We start from the raw sequence: 22,633 nt of genomic DNA on the forward strand, positions 1-22,633 counted from the left end.
GTTGAAGAGGCTTATTAGGTAAAAATCTTAGGAGTTTTTCAAGTTGAAATGTGTGTTTGTTTCTTCTCTCTCTCTCTCTCTCTCTGGTCCTCATGGGCGTTGGTGCTATTCCCGGCTCACAACCGATGAACCCGCGTTTGATTCCCCGGATTCTGGCTAGGTAAGAAGCGGTACGGGTATGTTTCCTTTTAAATATCTGACGTTCGATTTATCTTAAGAGTGAATGATGCACGTGGTTGATAGTCGGTTATTGAGGGTCACGGGTAGGGTAGAGATGAATAGGAGTCGGTGAAAAAACAGACGTGGTTAATAATTATTCTATCCTATATATACTTAACTACGTACCTAATCTCAAGCATCGCATATTTATGTATGCAAATACACAATTACACAGTCATGCATAATCAGCTTGAAATCCGTGTGAGAAGGAGACGGCGTCTCGTCCACAGTGGCATCGAGCGAGGTAAATCCTTATCACATTGGCTTCTTTTCCTGAAGATCCCCGTTGCCTTCATTAGCACCCTCGCCTTCATTAGCATTTATGGAAACGATACGGCGGCGCTCTCGTCCCTTTTGTTCATTAGCATCTGGGGGTTTATCTGCATCGTTAGCTTCCCTCGCCTTCTTTACGGCCCTTTTTAATATGCATTGACGCCGTCGAAAGGGTATCTTGAATCGAATTGATATGATCTGGGCAAGATGCTACACTGCATGAGGGTAGAATAATGTCTTGGAAAATTCAAGTGCTCTCTCTCTCTCTCTCTCTCTCTCTCTCTCTCTCTCTCTCTCTCTCTCTCTCTCTCTCTCTCTCACACACACACACACACACACACACACACACACACACACACACCAATTCGTTCCATTTCCCAACATCAGGGTTAGTTTTCTATGTACCTATCCATCTATCTATATATATATATATATATATATATATATATATATATATATATATATATACATATATATATGTAATATATGTAATATATATATATATATATATATATATATATATATATATATATACAGTATATATATGTAATATATATATATATATATATATATATATATATATATATATATATATATATATATATATATACACCATATAAAGAAGTGTGTGTGCGTATTTACTCTGTAGAGTACTCATTGTATAAGTAGGGTTAGATTTTGTTCACTGCATTATATCCGATTCTTTGAGCAAATATATAGCAGGCCATTTTTAAGGTGTGTGGAAATTTTGGGTGATGATCGGCCATGTGGCGAGCACGTACCTACTGTATACTATGTTCAACTCCTCGAGATTTGACTCCTGTCTAATGCCCTCGCGGTCTTCTGGATCATGGCTTGTTTCTTTGAATTATAAAGGGGAAAAATCGTTGGTGGTCGTAATCGCTTCGTTGGCATTTAAATTTCTTCCGATCGACGAGTAAAATGCTTCCCGAAAGCTGTCTCTGCAGTAAGGATTTGACGCCCATAACACTTGACTTTCATCGTTAGGTCTTGTATGAACCTCCGTATAAGAAAATTAGTACACTTTAAAAAGAGAAGAGTATATATGTGTGTGTGTGTGTGCGTGTGTGTGTGTGTTCTTGAGTTTTCATCTTGTAAGCCTTGGGTGGTGGTTCTGTCATAGGCCGTGAGTAAACAATCATTCAATGGCTGAGGTTTCTTAAGCGTTTTCATACATTATTACACCAGTTATACAGTATTGCTCCTCAACCGACAGATAATTTAAATAATCTTCGGAATTTTTCCAAATTTTATATTAGGCATTCATGCCCATTAAAATCAAAGTGAAGTGGTTTATGACCGATTTTAGGAAAATTTTTATTTCTTTTTAAGTTGAGAGATCATACACTGGTTTAACTTAAAGATTTTATAGTTTAAGTAAAACATTTGCATTTTTCTTTTCATTAATATGATTTTGTATGAAAGAATACGTTACAAAAGGCGAATAAGTCCATTCGTATTTTATTATAAACACGTACATTAAATATTTTTATGCAAACTTGAGACCTAAGAGGTTATTGAGATATGCTTCAACATTTGTTTTCCAGTTTGGTTAAATTGGTGTATACCCATTTTTATTTTACTGGAATTCTCTCTCTCTCTCTCTCTCTCTCTCTCTCTCTCTCTCTCTCTCTCTCTCTCTCTCTCTCTCTCTGGCTTGATGGTAGATGAATGTGGCTCTTGCAGTCCTGTGATCTTTAATGAGCAGCAAATAGCTCGTTTATGACTTTAGTGGTTCTATAATCAGGATAAAAATCATCTTTGTGTGTGTGTGTACACATGTGTGTGCTTGTGTGCGTGCGCGCTCGTGCTAGATATTTTTGCGCTGTACCTGTCGAATTCAAGACGTTTCTCCGATTATAATTTACATCATTGACGTCAGAGAAGGTAGAAGGAGTATTGTTATTTTTATTCCTTTCGACGCTTCTCAAAGAGAATGGTGTTCAGTCCTCATAGCGAAAATATTCACACACACACAGACATATATATATATATATATATATATATATATATATATATATATATATATATATACACAACATATATATACATATGATAGATTTAGATAAACAATGATGTATGGTTTTTTATTGTAGAATCTCTTTGTGTACATCTATGTGTCTGTATCTTTGTAAACCGTAAAATCCATTTTTTTCAAAGTTACGCAAGATAATGATGTCCCCAGGTGCCTTTTAGTCCGGGACTCAAAAGTAGTTAATGCTGTTTTAGAGGCTGGTAAAGTTTTCCAATTAGTGCCTCTTTGTGTTGGCAGTGGCAGTGTGTAACCCATAGACTTTATTTTTGTGTTTACTTTTTAATGAGGCTGTGGCCTGTGATATCTCGTTGTTTGCCGTGCTCCTTTTATTACCTTTTTCCTTTAATATTCTTTCATGCAACAAAGCGTGCTGTTTCAAGTATGAAAGACCAATTTCAGTGTGTTTGTGCAATTTGTGAATGCGAAACCGAGGTAGTTGGTTTGTAGTTGTTTCGGATTACCTTTACCTATTTTACAGTGTACATTGTATGTATTTATTATTTGTGTATATTAACATACGTCTTTGCTTTTGCTTCTTCATTTCAGTGCATAAGATCGAGGACAATATGCTTGCGGGTGAAAAGAAGAACCGGCAACAAGTTAGGTAAGTTTATCATTTCGCTTTCTGTTCTTCATCTTATTCGTGAAAAATTTGTCACTCCTACTGTTCGCTTATTGAATCTCATGGTTCATCTTATGTAAGTTTTATGCTTTAGTTTTATTACCAGAGTTTGCTTACACAAGCCGGTACCAAAGGTCAAAGTAGATATGCACCAACTGATTCTGGTATTCATTGGTAGATATCCGATCATTTTCTAACCTTACCCATCGATGATTTGTTGTCGCTGATAATCTGTGGTGTTGTTACCACCAGTTTCTGGTAACAAGCAAAGCAGGTTTCCCATAACAGATGTGGGAATAGGGGAGAAGTGATGTGATATGGGTCAGAAACCCACGAGAATCTTGTCGCCGAAGTTCTGGATGCGTTGTGGATGCCGGAGCCTTCCATGTGGAAAGTTTTCGTGTAAGGGGGGGAGGGGTAACCCCACCCACGAAACGATCCCAAAGTAATTCCTCATATTTTATGTGGGTTTAAGGCATGATAAGTCTGATTCATTCTATTTCTGATTCTGCCAAGATGGTTAAACGTGTCATCAGTGATAGTAAACATCGAATCCCCATCATCATCATAATTTTATATTAGCTTGAACATAGTGGCTTCCAGGATAGGAAATTGAATTGATTTATATATCCGTAATAATGCAGAATGTTTAACAGACGCCTAGGATATCCATTTATTACTTTTTTGAAGTAAAGATTACGCCGTCTAATTTTTCACTCAGTTCTCGCGTTTGTGGGTTGCATAGAAGTACTCGTGATTTCCTGTTATGAAAAGATTGTTAAAATATTTTTTCTATCTGTGTCCTGAAGATCTTGGGTTTTTCAGCTCCTGTTGATTAACAATGATGGCATCTTTTATTTCGAGGATACTTGGAATTGGATCGAAAATAAATGTTCCGTACATGAACGGCGTGGATGTAAAAATGCTAAGTAAAGGTTAATGGCAGCGTAATTTTCCGTCTTTGTACTGCAACAGTGAAATGGAGTCTCGGCTCGTGATTGTGTTAATTACCAGTTTCATCTCTTTTAGCAAGCGTAGTGAACGATCACATACATGTTTTTCAGTTATCTGGAACTTCCAGTGGAATGGCGTGATAAATGCGTAGCTCCTTTAAATTTTACCCATTTTCTTTAACACGTTTTCTGTGAGGAAGAATGAATAGAATGGTATACTATGGTAGACGTTTATTGGTCTGTCTTGACGTGTTGATTCAGTTTAAGATGATATATATGCCATTATAACACAGCTTTCAGTTTTCCGTGATACTCTGTGAGACATTATTGTACATTAAACAAATTTATGTTAAAATCAAAACTGATATGTGAATTAAGTAGTAGTAGCAAAAATAATAATAATAAAATACTTTATATGTATTTATGGACAATTAAGGAATGCAGATGCAATAGGTACAGTACAAAATACACTGGTATTTTCCACCCCGACCACAAAACACTTCGGCAACGCTAAAAGCACAGAAGAACTGCGCACGTTAGCAACAGGGACATGTGAACATCTGTTCTACAGTACTGCCTAGAAGACTTCCAAATTTATTAGGTTCGATGTAACTGTAGAGGTTAAACGTTGCGTAAAGGGTATTAATTGGTATTCTCGACCAGACTCAGATATTGTATTGCAGTTGCTTTATTGGGGAATGTTGACGTTTCATTCATTCTATGCCAGTGTATATGCCACATTATTATTATTTTGCTGGTTTTTCTCCATATTTTTGTATGTGGGCTAAACCACTTGCACACATACATAGAAACATACATACATGTGTATGTATGTGTGCTAATTGCCATCATTGACATCTCAGACTACTTGCGGTTTATGATGTAAATAAGCAATATACAAGAGGCTAAAGTCTTTATGGCTATTGGATGCATTAAAATAGTCTTTACTCTCTACGTTGAATGACGCTTAATTTTTCTGCGTCTACGATTTGTTTTGTTTTTATTTATTGCTGTGAATAGGGTTTCTTTTTGCTGTAAATGAATTTTAATAGTTGTACCTCTCTCTCTCTCTCTCTCTCTCTCTCTCTCTCTCTCTCTCTCTCTCTCTCTCTCTGAAATTTCTGAGTGTCCCTCAGCCCTTGGCACTCAGTATAGGTAGCGTTTGGTCCATGTTTACCTGTACCAACAAGATCAGGTGACATAGGAGTGGCAGTGACAACATAGACAGAATAGGAGTAGTCCATAGAACATGAATAGCGACCTCACGCACACACGCGCACACACACACACACACACGAGAGAGAGAGAGAGAGAGAGAGAGAGAGAGAGAGAGAGAGAGAGAGAGAGAGAGAGAGAGACTAATGGCTTTCGTGCAGATATTAAGTCGGTTTTTACAAGCAAATTTGAAATACCACAGAAAGGCCAACTTTTGGTGCAAGGTGTGGGGATTTTTAGGCTCTTGAAATACCGGTTTTTTCTTTTTTTATCCGAGTTGTCATTCTATTTTTAATCAGGCAAAATAAAAAAAAACTAATGTTTGTTTATAAGTAATAATAATAATAATAATAATAATAATAATAATAATAATAATAATAATAATAATAATAATAATAATAAGCTTTATTTCATCTCATGGCCATATGAAAATACAAAAAAAAATACAATGGAGACGGCTTATATACAATGACAAAATTGTATAAACAATAAGTACGGTAATGATAATAAAAAGTAACGGATATTCTTCTATAGCGGAGCATTGAGAGACTGGGGCTCCTTAGAAAGAGAGGAACTCAGTTATTGATGGACCGAAAAAAAAGGAACTGTCATAACTGTAAAATCAGATTTCGCAAAACAGCGTTAAGCTAATTTGGGAAAATAGATTGAGTAGGATCCTGTCATATTCTGTACATATATAACTCACGTACTGAAATGCAGTATATCCAGGGATGCGGAGCTGTGATTCAGAATGTATATATTTGTTTTATATCGTGTCTTAAAATGGGCTGTTCTGTAAATTCCTTGAAATAGTTTGAAATTAAACTTCGTTACTATTTTCAAGTTAAGCCAGAACATCAAGGAAATGCAATTCGATAAGTGGAATTGATGATAATTGAATCAGATATCGTCGAGAGCAGGAAAAAGTAACATGAACACGGCTTTACTTCCATCCATGACCTTGCTTTGATGAGTAACAGAACTCGGGTAAGTGAATCATGTTTCCCGGCCAGCAACATTATACACGGACACGGATCTGCGCTGGCTCTGAGCGGACCCAGAGAACGAATAAATTAGGTACTGTTTGATTCAATATTTATTGGAAAGGTAAAGATACCTTAGCTGAGCGAGGTAAAATGGAAATTTGATATTATGTGATGAAATATTTATTTTAAAGATAGGCTCTAAGCCGGCTCATAGGAGGTAATGCGGTATTTTTTGTATTAAAAGGGGGAAAATTACACACCAAGCCTTATCATTGATGTAAATTAGATATTATATGATCCCATATTTATTGAAAGGGAAAAAGACAAGTTTCTAAACGGAACCAAAGAAGCGTAAATGATGTCTCATTATTTCACATATACATTTTAAACAAGAAAATATCATCATATTCATGTAGCATTTTTTAAAGAATTTACTACATAATTATAACAATTGACTAAGGTAAATGTGGTCATTACACCTTTTCCGCATTCTCCTCTTAGTTTTTGACCAAGAAACATTTACTTCTTTGATTTTGAATGCGATTGTCTGCTACATGATCATATAACTGTAAAGTCTGCGGTTGATGTATTATGCACTGGACATGTGAATGGTAATCAATCTTTCGCTTGTAATGTTCATTTATTGAAGTTTTCTTGGTTAGGTTTGGCTATAACTTATCTATATTTACAAATATTTACTTCGTTTTGGTAAACTTTTTGTGACATTTTTGAATGCGAGATTATAATGAATTTCGAATAAATAAATTCTGTTGATTTACTGCAATGTTTGTGGTGAAATTTTAGATATTTTCAGGTTTGGCTATATGAAAATGTTTTGCATTTTATGACTACACGAACTAGCTTTTAAAACGCGTTCCATTTTTGTTAACACGGTTATTTTTAGATGACTCAGCGCAGAAGTAAGGAGAGAAAATCGGGTGAAAAATAATCTTGGATTTGCCCGAGATCCATATTCCGTGAATTGAAAAGGGAAACTGCCGTATGGGCCATTTATTTCGATGTCAGCGGAATTTAAATATTTCAGAAAACTGCTGGACACTTTTGCGATCTCTCACGGACCATTTCAGCATTCTTACGAGACCTTATAGATACTGAATACAAATGTGCTAGACGTCACAGTTCACTAAAAGAATTTTTAAAGTTAAATGTAAAATTTTATATGTTGTAAGAGAAAAAATAGAGAAGCTATTGTGATTTTGCTGCTTGTTCAGTCCCATTGAAATGGAATTTTATCATGCACATAGTTTTGCTACTTCATTTAAATCATTGTGATTATTATGCATGTACATATATTTTCAACATTAAGCTGTTTCTCTGATAGGGAGAGGCTCAACAGGAAAAACAACATAGTGTCCACTGCCACTGTCAAGCAGGTGAAAACCTACCCAGGAGCCGATTGTAATAGTGACCATGTACCAGTTGTAGCAACAGTGATGGTGAAGTTGAAAAATCAGAGGAAGAGTACACCTAAATCAAAGAGACAACTGAAATTATTGAAAACAGAGGAAATGAAGAACCAATATAATATAATTGTAAGAAATAGATGTGACCAGCTTAAGGAGGAAGGCCCAGTGCTCCAACATCTCCAACATCCTCAGCAAAAGTGGCAAAATATGGAAAATGCAATAAGAGAAGGTAATGAAATAATACCAACAACAGAAAGGAGAGCTCGGAGAATGGATGACAGAAGATATCTTGATAATGATGGATGAAAGAAGGCAACAGAAGGGTAAAATGAAGATAGATATAGAGCTCTGGATAGAACTATTAAGAGGGAATGCACAAGGGCAAAGGAGAAATGGATGGATGAGATTTGTGAGGAGGTAAAAGATTTGGATAAAAGGGATGAACGGAGAAAGTATGATAAGGTGAAAGAAATTACTTTTAAAAAGAAGAGAAGTATCAGCACTGGTATCAAAAAAGCGGATGGAACCATAGTAATGGAGTCAAAAGAAATATTGGAAAGATGGACGGAATATATTGGAGAATTGTTTGATGATGATAGAATAGAACATCTAGACTTCAATGACAACGGAGAGGGACCAAGTATAATCAGACCAGAGATAGAGACATCTTTAAAACAAATGAAAAGCGATAAAGCAACAGGTGATGATGGAATAGCAGCAGAGATGTTGGTAGCTCTGGGAGAATACATCATTGATATATTAATGGAAATAGTGGAAGGAATATATGAAGATGGAGAGCCTGCAACACAGATGTATAAATCAACATTTATCACAATGCCAAAAATACCAGGAACACTTGAGTGCAATAAACACCGGACTATCAGTATCATGAGTCAGATCACAAAAATAATATTAAGGATTGTTTTGAATAGAATAAGAAATAAGATACTCCCAGAGATTGGCAATGAACAGTGTGGTTTTATGAGAGATAAAGGGACAAGAAATGCAATTTTTATTTTGAGAATGTTGATGGAGAGAGCAATAGAAGTGAAAAAAGATCTATATGTTTGTTTTGTTGACTATGAAAAGGCTTTTGATCGGGTTAGACATGTAGACCTTATAAGGATATTGGAACAGATAAATATCGATGGGAAAGATCTAAGATTGATAAAGAATTTATATTGGAATCAAGAGGCATCAGTGAAAGTAGAAAATGACGAATCAGAGACTCGGCACATCAAGAGAGGTGTAAGACAGGGTTGTGTGTTATCACCTGATCTCTTCAATTTATATAGTGAAATGATAATGAGAGATCTCAGAGATATGGAAGGAATTAAGGTTGGAGGAGTCAATATTAATAATATCAGATATGCTGATGATACAGCACTTGTTGCAGACTCTCATGATAAATTTCAAGCTTTAGTCAGTACTTTACACGAGTCAAGCAGAGAAAGAGGCCTGTCAATAAATATTAAGAAAACAGAAGTTATGGTTATCTCCAAAGATGAAATCCCCCCAAGAACAGATATAAGAATTAATGCTGAAACAGTTAAACAAACCGATAGTTTTAATTATTTAGGATGCACTGTCACAAGTGATGGAAAATGCGAAAAAGAGATCAGGAAGAGAATATCCATGGCAAAAGATGCATTTGGTAAGTTAAAGAAATTAGTCACCAACTCAAAAATATCGATGAATCTTACGAGGAGATTTGTGAAATGTTTTGTTTGGTCTGTATTGTTGTATGGCTGTGAAACTTGGACCTTGAGGAAGGCAGATGAGGAGAGGTTACAGGCTGCAGAAATGTGGTTTTGGAGAAGGAATGCTGAAAATATCATGGACAGAAAGGAAAACTAATGAGCAGGTATTAGAGAGAGTAGGCATTAAGAGAGAACTTTTGGCTTCAGTGAGAGGTAGACAAATGCGGTTTGTGGGTCACATAGTGAGAAGACAAGAACTAGAACATCTCTCTCTCACTGGTAAAATCAATGGAAGTCGGCCGAGAGGAAGACCTCGACAAAAATATATGGATGGATTGGTGAGAATGACTGGAGGAAGAATGTCTGCAGCTCAGTTGCTGCAGAGAGCCGGAAATAGAGAGGAGTGGCGAGCCATGATTGCCGACGTCATTGGGGATATGGCACCTGGATGATGATGATGGTCCACTGCCACGTTCTTACTGTAGCTTCTGAATCGTGGATGAACCTCCTGTACAGTAAAACTTTCACAACTTTATCAGCTTCATACACCTACATAGATGGCTCACCAACAGTGTGTCATCCACCCTATACACGTAGTGTATTTATATATATGTATATGTGTATATATATATTATAATATATGTATGAAGAAAATAAATATAAGGATGTATATATATATGTATATATATTTATTTTCTTCATTCCCACTGATATTCCCTAGCTAAGGGGTCTGTTGCCTTAATGTGTCTTCAGCTACTTCTGTAAAACAATCTTCCTATACTAAAACCTTCTTTTCCTCCCTCACTTTATCACGCCATCTAATCCTTTGTCCCCATATCTACCTTGTACCCCCAACAGCTTGCATCCAAGCCCTCTTCACTCTTTCCTCTTCTCTCATCCTTACCACATGCTCAAACCATCTCAGTCTCAACTCTCCTCTCACATCAGTAATCTTAACACGTCACTCAGTGAGATCCCAAAAATTCACCGTAGGCATCCTCATGTTAGCCACTGTTTCTCCTTCCTTCTTAATGCCCATGTTTCTGAAGCACAAATATTTACTGGTCTGATTATGGTGCAATATATCTATTTCTAGTTTATATCGCACTCTTTTATAACACACTACCCCTGCCACCTCCCTCCGTTTCCCCCAAGCTGCTTTTATCCTGCTTTCAACCTCAGCTTCACACCCTCCCTTTTGGCCTAAAGCAGATCCAAAGCACTTGAAATTCTCGCCCTGTTTTATTTCTGGGGCTCTTCTGTTTTCTGTAAACAACCTGTCCACTCCCCATTCAAGAGATTCCTGTCACTCTTACCCGTCTTAGCAATCCTTCATCTGTGTCTGCAATAATCGCCAGATCATCTGCGTTTAACACTTCCCATACCTTTTCGTTCTTATTGCCCTTACTCATTAAATCCATAGCCAGTACAAACAGAAAAGGGCTAAGTTCCGACCCTTGATGTAAACCAACTATTTTGCCACAGGCTGTTATTACTATTGTTCTCTCCCTTTTATAAATCATTTCAGCCAACCTAACACTTCAGAGTTAAGGCTTATTTTAGTGGCATTATGGAACATTAGACAAATTTTTATGTGCTAGTTCGTGCAATCATAAAGTGCACATAGTTGCAAATATTACAAATCCAGGTATTAAGTTATACTTTATATATGTATATATATATACATGTGTGAGCTAAATCCTTTACTCTGTAATTATGATATTGTTTTGACGGAAGTCGTGCCTACCTTCCTGGAAATATTATACTCAAAGAAAAACTATATAACACAGTATTAGAAATGATTTGTTAATCTGCAGACGTTTGAATAACGAAAATCAGTATGAAGTTCTCCAGTTAATTTTGGTGCATGGTGCTTACTGTAGATTCAGTTTTTAATAAATTTTACAACTGTTTTCAGTTTACATTATTATGAGCAGTATATTGGTATGCTGCGGCTGCCAAAGAAATTTTTCAATAAATTATTATCGGCTGTCATCTTCTCTATTACAAATCCTGGTCAGTTTCGAAGGTTTGAAAGCAAAGGGCTCACCTGTCTCTTAAATTCTACCCCTTGACATGACGCGAGATGGTCTGGTTATTCTCCAAAACACTTTTACATGGCCTCTCTCGGGACGCTGCTAGAGAAGGAGGCGTTGTAGGTGGTGAAATTCCTCAGCTGGTGGTATGGGTGGAGTTAGACACATGTGTCCCCGGGGGTTTGATATGGGGACCCCAGGAAGTTCTCATGGGTGGAATCCCTTAGGGGTTACGTGTATGAAAAGTGGGGATAAATCTTGTACAAGACCCAATGCTGTACACTTGACGATACCCAGCCATCTCCCTGGTGAATCCGCCTGCTCGAATGGTTATCAGTGCCATCACTTGTTAATCATCACAAACTAACATGATGTGAACACATCGCCCGGACTCTTTAAAAGGTTCCTCCAAACTCACCGGAGGTCTTAAAAATCCATCTGGAGAATAAACTGCCTTTATCGAGAGTCGTTAACGCCCGGGGCCATTATCTCTCAGCGCTAATGTAGAACGTTTTTATTGTCGGATTACAGCGGATCGAAGTCCTCCTGAATTTATTAGTCTGCGATATGACTTAAGAACGGTACTCATGCTCTTGTTTTCACCCCTTTTTCTTTTTACGGGTAGGCTCGTCCATCCGTTGCTTTGGTTTTTTTTCTTTTTTAACTTCTGCGTAACACACACACGTGTATATATATATATATATATATATATATATATATATATATATATATATATGTGTGTGTGTGTGTGTGTGTGTATATATAGACATTATTGCGTAATATGTAATATATATGTATCATTTCTGTGTATGAATTTATGTACGTGTGTATGTACGAATAAGTTAATGTGGAAGATTAATCAGTTAAATTTGTAGTTGGCAAAGATCAGCTTTTTTCTGAAGTCACCATCTATTTGGAAAACAGTTCATTGCGTTATTATATATGTGTATATGTTTGTGTGCGTATAGACACATGTATATATATACATATATACAAATACTGTATATGTATATATACATATGTATATAAATACTGTATTTATATACATATACATACATACATAAATGTGTATACGTACACAGAATTTTCTTAGGTTTAGACGACTGTCGTTATTGTCGCAGATAATTTCATTTTTTATATGAGTAAGATAATACACGTGTAAATAGTGTATTTCATGGAAATAAACAACACAAGAAATCTGTTTTCCAGCCAAGGGAGGTACGTGATAATCACGAAAGCGCATTTGCGAGTCCAGACACAACACAGATCCCATTTGACGCCGAACTATTGGGTTTGCTTTGAGCTAATTGGTTGCTACGAAATTGCTTATGGATTCTTTCACGTCTCCCTGAGATAAACGGCAGGAAGTCTGACTTTTGCAGTCGCGTGACCCAGGGGTCGAGAGATTATCGCATAGGATTAATGGAAACGAAGGAAGGGCCTTTTTTTCTTCAACTAACATGCTTATTATTATTATTATTATTATTATTATTATTATTATTATTATTATTATTATTATTATTATTATTCCACTAGTTGTGTCGACAATTAAATGACATAAGCTAGCAGCAGATTTTTTTTTTCTTCAGTGAGATTCCTTTGTCATTTTTAATAATTTTTCTTCGAGTGATGGCATATTCCAAAATTTTTTTCCTCGAAAAGTAATAGCTAGAAGGAATATATCAATATTCATTGCTAAAGTTTATGACCCTCTAACTGTTAACACTAACTTTTTTTGTGGTATCTATTTTTCCTCGGACTTGAACACTATCAAGGTACATTCGCTGTAACGGGACACAAAGGCAACCCCACAGTTAAAACGTAAACTTGACCTGAATTTATGACCCTTCTTATCGCTTCGAATTACAACAAGGCCACAGCCTCTCGGGTCGGGAAATAGACGCTGAAAATCCTTAAGGCAGACTTATTGGAACAAAGACTTCACTTAAGTTTTAAGATGAAGGTAGGCAAGACTCTGAGGGTCTGCTTCGTCAAAGCGGCTCGAGAGAGAAAGAAAGAGAGAGAGAGAGAGAGAGGAGAAGTGCTGGTAGGAAAAGGTAAGAATTTTTGTGCCTGTGTGTGTGTGTGTGTGTATGTGTGTGTGAGTGTGTGTGTGTTGATTAGCCTCACCATTTTTTATGTGAGGCGTGGAGGAAATGAAAGGCCTTGAGAATGTGGAGGTGGGGGGGAACTAGCTTAGAGAAATTGCTTCTCGTAAACCCGTGAAATTAAGCGCGAGGCTGCTCTTGATTCTTGAAATTCTTAACACCTCAATCTCCCCCCCTGTGATAGACAAATGTGTTTTGAAAGACGTTTCGACCGCAAACTAGAATGAATGCAATTGAAGTGTATTGTATGTGTAGTACGTGATCAAGTGGCGCCTTCATTCAGATGGTATGGTTGAATGAATGTGTTTTGCTGTCATGCTGTGGAGATGTAGTATTTGCATGACGCGACTGACTGAATTTATTGTGCATATGTAGCACATGATGAAATGCGAATTCACTCTAGTGGTTTGGTTTAATGACTGTGCTTTCTATGCCTCTGAAAAGTGGATGAAGCCTCTAAGAAGCTGCAATGCTCTCGTGGCTTTCATTCATTCAAAATGGATATTAGGCTTGGAGGTCATCGTCTCGTTCATTTCAGTGGTGGTAAATAGTACTGTTGATGTGAGATGTTTGTCACGTGATTTTTGAGCTCTGTGGGTTGCATTGATTTATAGCATAACTCACCATCCCCTGAGGGACAGCGCTGTATGTGCAGTTTGCGTTCGTTTGTTTACTTTGCAATTAAGTCTCTGTTTGCCTTTTGCTATAAATTACGCTCGTCTTACAGAAGAAAATTAATTCTGACATCCTTAGACTAGGCAGTGGATAAAGACAATAAATTCGGCCCTCGATGTCAACAGGAACATTTTACCTTCATTAAGAAAATAATGATGTTACAAGTCACGAGTTATTTCGAGGTGCAAATGATAAACAAAGAGGTGGGGAAATTTCATTGCTTGTTGTATCAGACCTTCACACTGAAATATTTAGAAATCAGCTTATAAATGTCAAGAATAATGTGTTCTCATAATTGCTTTAGAACACTTGTGCTTGTTAGTCTGCGCAAAAGATATTTATGAAATGGTTTGTTTAAAACTTGAAGCTTACAAAAATTGAAGTGTGAAAAGTTCATGAAATCTTACACAAAGCAGTGATTAGTTCTTGAGAGCTAAAATGAGAATGGATGCACTAAGAGCTGCATGCTGTTATATCATAGCCTCCTTCATATATGATTAATTCCATGTATCATCGGATTATCGAATAGTAATTACAATTACAGTAATGGTAGTTTATTATTTATATGCGCACGCTCATATATTTACGCAAAATTACAAACTTAGCGTTTACATTCCTTAGTATGCTTGCCTATCACTAGTATGCAAATATTTGGTCTATGAAACACGTAGCAGGGCTTTTTAAAAGTTGAAGTCCTTTGTCTTCATCATCCCGGTGATCACCCAATATTTTACATTTTTTTTTTATTTCGTTCACTTGGAATCGTAATCTGTTTTAAGCCTAGTCATTTATCGTAATTGGAAATTTGTCATGCCGAGTGGGGGGCTTGCAAGGCTTTTATCCATTTCCATATTTTTCCATTAGTCAAGATGAAAGGTGTCCATGCGTGTTTTTGTTTGTTTGTTTGTTTGTTAAATCCATAGTTCTTTTTTTTATATCAAGTCCTTTTGGAAAATTTTTCTCTCTAACAAGACTTGTAGCAATAGTTTTATTTTTTGTGTGTGTGCATTGAGATCTTTCTTGAACAAAAGGGAATAGAATAGGCGTTGCTTGTCATCCGTGTATGATTTATTTTTTAAATATTTTGTTATGCCTAAATTATATTAACCATTCTCATCGGTGATGATGATTTTTACAAATTGCCTAAGGTTCTAGGTTTAGGAAAATTTATTGTCTTATTTCATTACTATCACTATTTTAACAGACGCTACTACTACTACTACACACACACACATATATATATATATTTATTTATTATGTATGTGTGAATTCATATAGTATAAAGAGAGGCTCAAATAAAAAAAGAAACAACTCTACATGAGAATTTTAGTGTTACAGTGTACGCCTTCCGCTGTAACGCAATACGTATTCATTCATCCTCCCATCCATCCCTTTTCCCAGCAACATTTAGGGAAAATTTACGTAATAACGGGAAGAAACAGTTTTTGTTTTCTTTTGAGAAAGAACGTAGATGGAACCCTCTCAGCACAGTATACTTTTTCTTTGAGGCAATCGTCGCTTTTTTTCTTCCTGCGTTTACTTTTCCCCTCCTTTTAGTGTAGGTAGGTCGAGCTTTTTTTTTCATGTTATTTTTCAGTCTCCTTTTCTCTCGACCCTTTAGCATCAAAGCTGTTGAGAGAGGGGATCTGAAACTGACACCCTCTGTCACATTCTTTGTCTCTCTTTCTAAAAGTAGCAGAGGGGACGCGAGGTGAGGTGGCTCGAGTTAAATGCTTCCCAACAGGTGCATAGTATGTACACGAACAAGTTCGTTCACAGCTTAATATATATATATATATATATATATATATATATATATATATATATATATATATATATATATATATATATATATATATTTAGTAGGGATTTATTCTTTGGAAGCTATAGCTGTTACACTGTGGGGTTTCACTTAAGTAGTAACGAGTTGCTTGATGTGTGTTATCCTTGCACTCGCTTTATCGTGCTCAGATGTCAGCCATCTTAAAAAGTTTAGTTTATTAGGTGTTGAAATAAATTGTTTTTCATTTATTACATTTATTAGAGTCTTAAAAGTTATAATAATTTTCATCCACCTTTTTCTTTATGGGTAACGGTACCGAGGCTTTGGGAAACGCCGCAGTTCTACGAGATAACAACTGAATTTGTCTCTGTGAGATATGTTCCCGAATTTTATCTAAGCCCACAACTGAACTCTGTCTTCGATTCGGTTCCACTAATTCACTTCACACACACTGCTTCTTTCTCCCGAAATTAAATGTACTGCCTTCTCTCTCTCTCTCTCTCTCTCTCTCTCTCTACAGTTCGTTTATATAGGATTGTCTACCTAAGTATGATCTTAACAAGTGAAATCTTAAATAATAACGTCTCCATTATAGCCTCGGTTCGCTACCTAGCTGACTCCGGCAGCTCCTAGCTAAACTAAAGCAAACGGTTAAACTATCTTAATAATAATAATAATAATAATAAAAAATATAGCTACGAGGACTCCTAACACGTGCTTCTTAGGAAAATCACACATATTTTTATAAGATAACCTTAAAGTATTAAAATGCGTATAAACAGAAACATTTTTTCAAACTAGTTGAGATAAGACATTCAAATTCATTGTAAAAACAAAACAGAATATGCTATCCAAATTACATAGGCTTTACTTAGTCCTCTGTCCTATTCTACTCTGGTGGATGCCGCCCTACTATTTATGGTATTTGAAATTCGGTAAATAATTTGATCCTTTTCTTCTAATGACGACGAAAGTCATTATTCTTCTTAGTAATTTGAAGGGGGATGTAGTCTTGTTGGTTACCTTCTAGATCTTGTACTTCTTTGAATGTCCTGAAGAAATATCCTTGTGTAATTGTATGTGTCAGCAAGTGTGTTAGGTGTTTATATAATTTTATTTACTTCTTTGATGTGGCTATAAGTATCTTCTTGTTTAATAACCTCTGTATGTTCATTGTTCGATAGTAAAGTATGATTGGCAACTCAAATAAAGAAGGTGGTAAGAGATTAGTACTTGTACATCTTTCTATAATTGCTGTAACAATAATCAGTAAGTTTTTGGTAATTAAAAATTTTCTAAGAAGTGAAGAAAGTAAGTGTGTTAGTTATCTCAACAAAATTTAAATTTGTGGTAAAAGGAAAAAAAATTCTTTTCTTAAAATCACTTGAATATCTTAACCCCTCTTCTTTATTCTTATATCTAGGAAATTTCTTCTTAAACTATTTTAGTCATGCTTGGTTAGAAAATTAAAATAAACTGATAAACTTCTGAAATTATTATATTAAATTTTGAAATTTTACTTACATTCCCTCGTTTCCTTAATATTCCCCTTTTAGTCAAAGAAAAAAATTTTCTTACAAAACCAAGTAATGAAAGTAAGAATTGCAACAATTAAAAAAAAAAGTTTTATTCCTAAGTCAACCGATGAAGGTAAACTTAGTAATAAAGAAATCAAATACTGGGAATAATAGGATGATTGATGGGTTTGTTCTTATTATAATTACTGAAACGTGACTTATCCATTCCTTAAGTTATACCTAGTTTTTCCTTCTGAAATTTCTTCGTCTGATTCTTCAGTCATTTCTGGTTCTTTGACTTCCTTAGTTCCCTTGACCTTGTGTTCTGTCTAATTTCAGGTAAGTTTCTTGGTTAGATTCTAGGTTATTACTAATTTGTTGTGCCTTCGTGTTACATTCTTGATATTCTTCTTCTGTAATATCTTTCTTTAGGATACTTATCAGCAAGGAGTTTCTCTGAGTCTTGTTTCTTCTAATCATTTTACACAGTGGTATTCTATAAGTCTTATGCTTCCTTTTAATCACTAATTGTTCTCTAGGTGCGTCAATTGTGATTCCTTGTCTAGCCATAGTTGAATAACCAATTAAGAGGTGTGCAAATGCAACCTTTTCCTTAAGTGAGATTCTTCTTAGTTTAAAAGCTAAATCAGTTTGCCCCACTAGTTTGATTCTGTTTCCTTGAACGTCTGTGATTTTACATTCTACTACTGGGTTCAAGCCTCAATGAGAGAAATATAACTGATACCCCTTTTCAGATATTATAATCTTAGGACTGCCTGTATCAAAGGATACGGCAATAGGCTTTTCTAAACCAACATGGTCAGGGAATACAGGTCTGTAACTATATTGGTTCCCTATATTAACTTTGTTAATACACTTAGTTTGGCTTAAGGTTGACGTTCTGGTCTTTTCTTCTACTAAGTAGGAATGTCCATGACACCATCGATGTAAAAATATACCGTCGAGTCGTCTGATAGTTCTTGATCTGGTTGGTATACTAGCCTTGCAGCTTGGTCATTGTTCTGATCTCTGTTATAATTTTGATCTCTATTCCTTCTTACCAGTGGAGACTGACTACAATTTCTACCTCTACTTTGCGATTGTGATCTATGTCTAGGTCTAGAAGTAGGCCTATTCTTACAGTCTCTGGCACTATGTCCTGTTCTCTTATGGTAAGGACAGTAAGCTGTTCCATGGCAGTCACTTGCGTAATGCCCTCTCTTTTGGCAGTTGTAGCATGTAACTGTTGAAAATCTTCCTTGAGATGTGTTACGTGGATTCCTGATCTGACTCCTAGCTGGTGTCCTAGATCTCCTATTTTGACAAGTCTGATCAATATATTCCCCTCTCTCTTGTCCCTCAGTAACTAAAGGCCTGTACAGATCATTCCCTGCAAGGTTTCTACCAAAAATTTTCCTCACTTCAATTTCAATTTCGAGGATATCGTCTTCTACACCCCAAGCACGATTCATCCTTTCAAGAGCTTTTGAGGGTAGGCTTCCCAACAGCAGAGCTAACCTAAGCAAATTATGGCAGTTTTCAATCGTTATTACCTTTTGGCCTCCTAACGTCGTTGACCATGAAGTGTCTGAAATTAAATAGCTCCATTCCATGAAGTGGCTATATAAATGAGGGTTCATTCTGAGGTAGTTTCTTTTGTCTACTCTCCAACCATGAACTATCTTTGCGAGGCTGATAACAGGGTCGTTTTCGCCTACTGTGTCTGGTGTGTTTGATGAAGAAGGTGTCGGTGTAGCCATGGTCAGTTTGTTTGGCTTCTTGTACAAACGGGAGTTCTTACCTTCTTATTGCGTGCCGATCTCCTTCGTAAACACTAAATATAATTGAGCTGTGATTGAGTTATGGCAGTAATATCTCTAAAAAATAAACTCAAACTAGGTCTTTAAAAAAATTACACAAAAAAAATGTAAATACTTCTACCTCAATTCAAGTAAAGTTAACAGTCACCTAAAATTCCCCCCAAAATTCTATCTAGACAATTGAGAATGTTTTAGAATAAAGTAAGACAAAATATAATACGAGTTAGTAAACACAAATGTGGAATAATGTTTAGTAAATGATTAGTACTAATTAGTAAAAAAAAAAATAAATGGAAAAATCGTTGCCAAAATTTGTCTATTAAATCTCAATTTTGTGTCTTAAAAATTGCCAAACAGAAGTATTCACATCATTTTAGCTTTAGTAAAAAAAAAAAAAATCATACGTGTGTGTATATGTGAGGATATTTAAGGACTTATCTTTGCCTTTTTCGAGTCCAGGCGTCGTCTGTGGGCGTACGATCTTCTTGGCTACCTTTTTTTTTTTTTCTCCTCGTCAGCGTTGCTAGGACCTCTTGCGGATCATCAAGGGGAAATGAATGCGTTTTTCTTCGCGTCGATTGCCTCTCTCTCTCTCCTTCGTTGGGTGAGACGTCTTCTTCTTAGATTTCTTCTTTCTTGAGTTCACACTGCACTGATTTTGTATTAAGTGTCTTCTAGTCGTTGTAACGAGAGTAGAGTGACGGAATACGGGTGAGATTTCTCTCTCTTTCTTCTCTGCTGGCTGGGAAATTCTTCTTGCTGCTTTTTCTTCCTTGCTGGATTCTTCTTCGTTGTTTAATTTTCTTGTATTTCCTTAAGCTCTCTTTATTAACAGAGTGGAGATATCATGTTGTGAAGTGAACTATCGAAGGTGGGAATGCTTGAAATTATATGCACATTACTGATCATTGTCTTTTGAAAGAAACACTTTCACTTGATTTTGAGAAAACACTCACTAATTAGTTCCTCTTGCTGTTGGCTTGCGTGGTTTCGAAAATGTCACCGCTACCACCAATATTCTTTAGTATGGATTTATTCTTAGGAAGATATAGCTGTTACTCTGTGGGCTTTCACTTAAGTAGTAATGAGTTACTTGATGTGCGTTATCCTTCCACTCACCTTATCGTGCTCAGATGTCAGTTATCTTAAAAACAGTTTAGTTTGCTCGGTGCTGACATAAATTGTGTTTTCCCTTTATTACATTTATTAGAGAGTTTAAAGTTATAATCATTTTCATCCACCTGTTTCTTTATGGGTAACGGTACCGAGGCTTTGGGAGACGCTGCACTTCTACAAGATAACAACTGAACTCTGTCTTTGGGAGATATGTTCCCGAATTTTATCTAAGCCCACAAGGCCACAACTGGACTCGGTCTTTGATTCGGTTTCACTAATTCACTTCACACACTCTGCTTCTGTCTCCCGAACTTAACTGTGCTGACTTCTCTCTCTCTCTCTCTCTCTCTCTCTCTCTCTCTCTCTCTCTCTCTCTCTCTCTCTCCAGTTCGTATATATAGGACTCTCTGCTTCTGCCAAACAGATGCCAGCACTAGGTATTATTTTGCGTGTTTTTCACTCTACCGTTCCCTTTTCCATTCAGTATCATATGTTAACGGATCGTTCAATTAGATGCATAAACATCTTGTGATTCATCTGGTCGGCACCCAGCGGGCTCGGTGCGGGGTGTTTATCGGGAACAACCTGGTGGGTCGCTAAAAACTGCTGAATTCGTATTGTCGTTCTGCTGTAAAAAAAAAAAAAAAAAAAAAAAAAAAAAAAAATCCATTAAGGCTTGGTGCCAGTGCGACGGGAGGGAGGTCTGGACATTATCGAATCACTTATTATTCATGGAGACCATGAATACGTATAATCTTAACAAGTGAAAGCTTAAATAATAACGTCTCCATTATAGCCTCCATTATATATGACCCCATCCTGGACCATGTGGGATTTAAATCTTACTGTGGGACATGCAGAAATCAAACACTGTGGTCTAAATTAACACAGTAACTAAAATCTAGGCTAACTTACGCGAGGGTCCGAGTGAAAATTAACTAAAATCCACAGCAAACAAGAGATAGAGGCTGAGGGGGAAAAACCGGCGGTGGGTAGCAAGGAGACGTGCGTCTTCCCTTTACCTTGAGCGAAACCTAACTGCCTTTCTCAAGGGACGCCTTTGGGCATTCTCCTCCAGTCCACTAGTTCCTCACAACTCCCGATTTCTTCTCTCCTGGACGTGATTGCTCTGGCACTTCTTCTTAGGCCAGTCAGCCAATCGGTGCCAGGAAAGGTAAGGCTATATCCCAACGAACTTTTGGGGGGTTTCTGGGGGGGAGGAAGGTTCCTTCTACGTATGAGAGAAGGTGACCGTTGCTCGGTCTTCTTATGGCATCCTCCGACCTCTCAGGCCTCAGGGAGATTCTTATGAGCCCTCTAGAATGGCTTAGCTATATATATATATATATATATATATATATATATATATATATATATATATATATATATATATATATATATATATATATATATATATATATATATATATATATATATATATATATATATATATATATATATATATATATATATATATATATATATATGTATATAAATTTTATCACACCGTGATTTATATACTATCATGAAGCTACAAATGTCGTTTAATATCCAATTCACGCTGCTTCGGGAGTATCCCCGATGGGGAATTATCACCGAAGGGGAATTATAAGTGATAAATTGATCGGTATTGCCGGGCCTCGATCCCTCGACACAGTTATCTTCCAACGACTCCAGTCGACTGTCTACCCACGAATTAGCGTGAATTGGATATGAAACGACATTTGGAGGTTCATGACTGTGTGTGTGTGTATAATATATATATATATATATATATATATATATATATATATATATATATATATATATATAGAGAGAGAGAGAGAGAGAGAGAGAGAGAGAGAGAGAGAGAGAGAGAGAGAGAGAGAACCAACCCATAGATTTACAGGCATACAGACACCGTACTAGACGACAGTGACTAAGCTGAAAGGACAGTGCTTAACGAAGGAGTGCCTCCCTAATCCGAAGGTCATCAGCTGTAGACAATGTTCAAGAGGAACCACGTTATGTCCATTAAAACTTTGTTAGTGTCATTTAGATGTCGGTTGTCGATATGACCCCTTCTTTTGCCAAGTGGTTTTGTATATTTATTCGTTTCTGAATATACTTATGAATATGCTTTGTCTA

General features: G+C 36.3%; 1 protein-coding gene across 11 annotated transcripts in view; it reads left to right on the forward strand.

The window, feature by feature from the left end:
- LOC136830811 (protein PALS1-like) overlaps window positions 1–22,633 on the forward strand; it is a 580,368-nt gene that overhangs the window by 394,503 nt on the left and 163,232 nt on the right. For all 11 annotated transcript variants that reach the window (XM_067090739.1, XM_067090742.1, XM_067090741.1 and 8 more), the window contains one exon: window positions 3,095–3,152. In XM_067090739.1, coding sequence (XP_066946840.1) covers window positions 3,095–3,152 — 58 coding nt within the window. The remainder of the gene's footprint in view (window positions 1–3,094; window positions 3,153–22,633) is intronic.

Source organism: Macrobrachium rosenbergii, chromosome 47, assembly GCF_040412425.1.
Source record: "Macrobrachium rosenbergii isolate ZJJX-2024 chromosome 47, ASM4041242v1, whole genome shotgun sequence".
Taxonomy (NCBI): Eukaryota; Metazoa; Arthropoda; class Malacostraca; order Decapoda; family Palaemonidae; genus Macrobrachium; species Macrobrachium rosenbergii.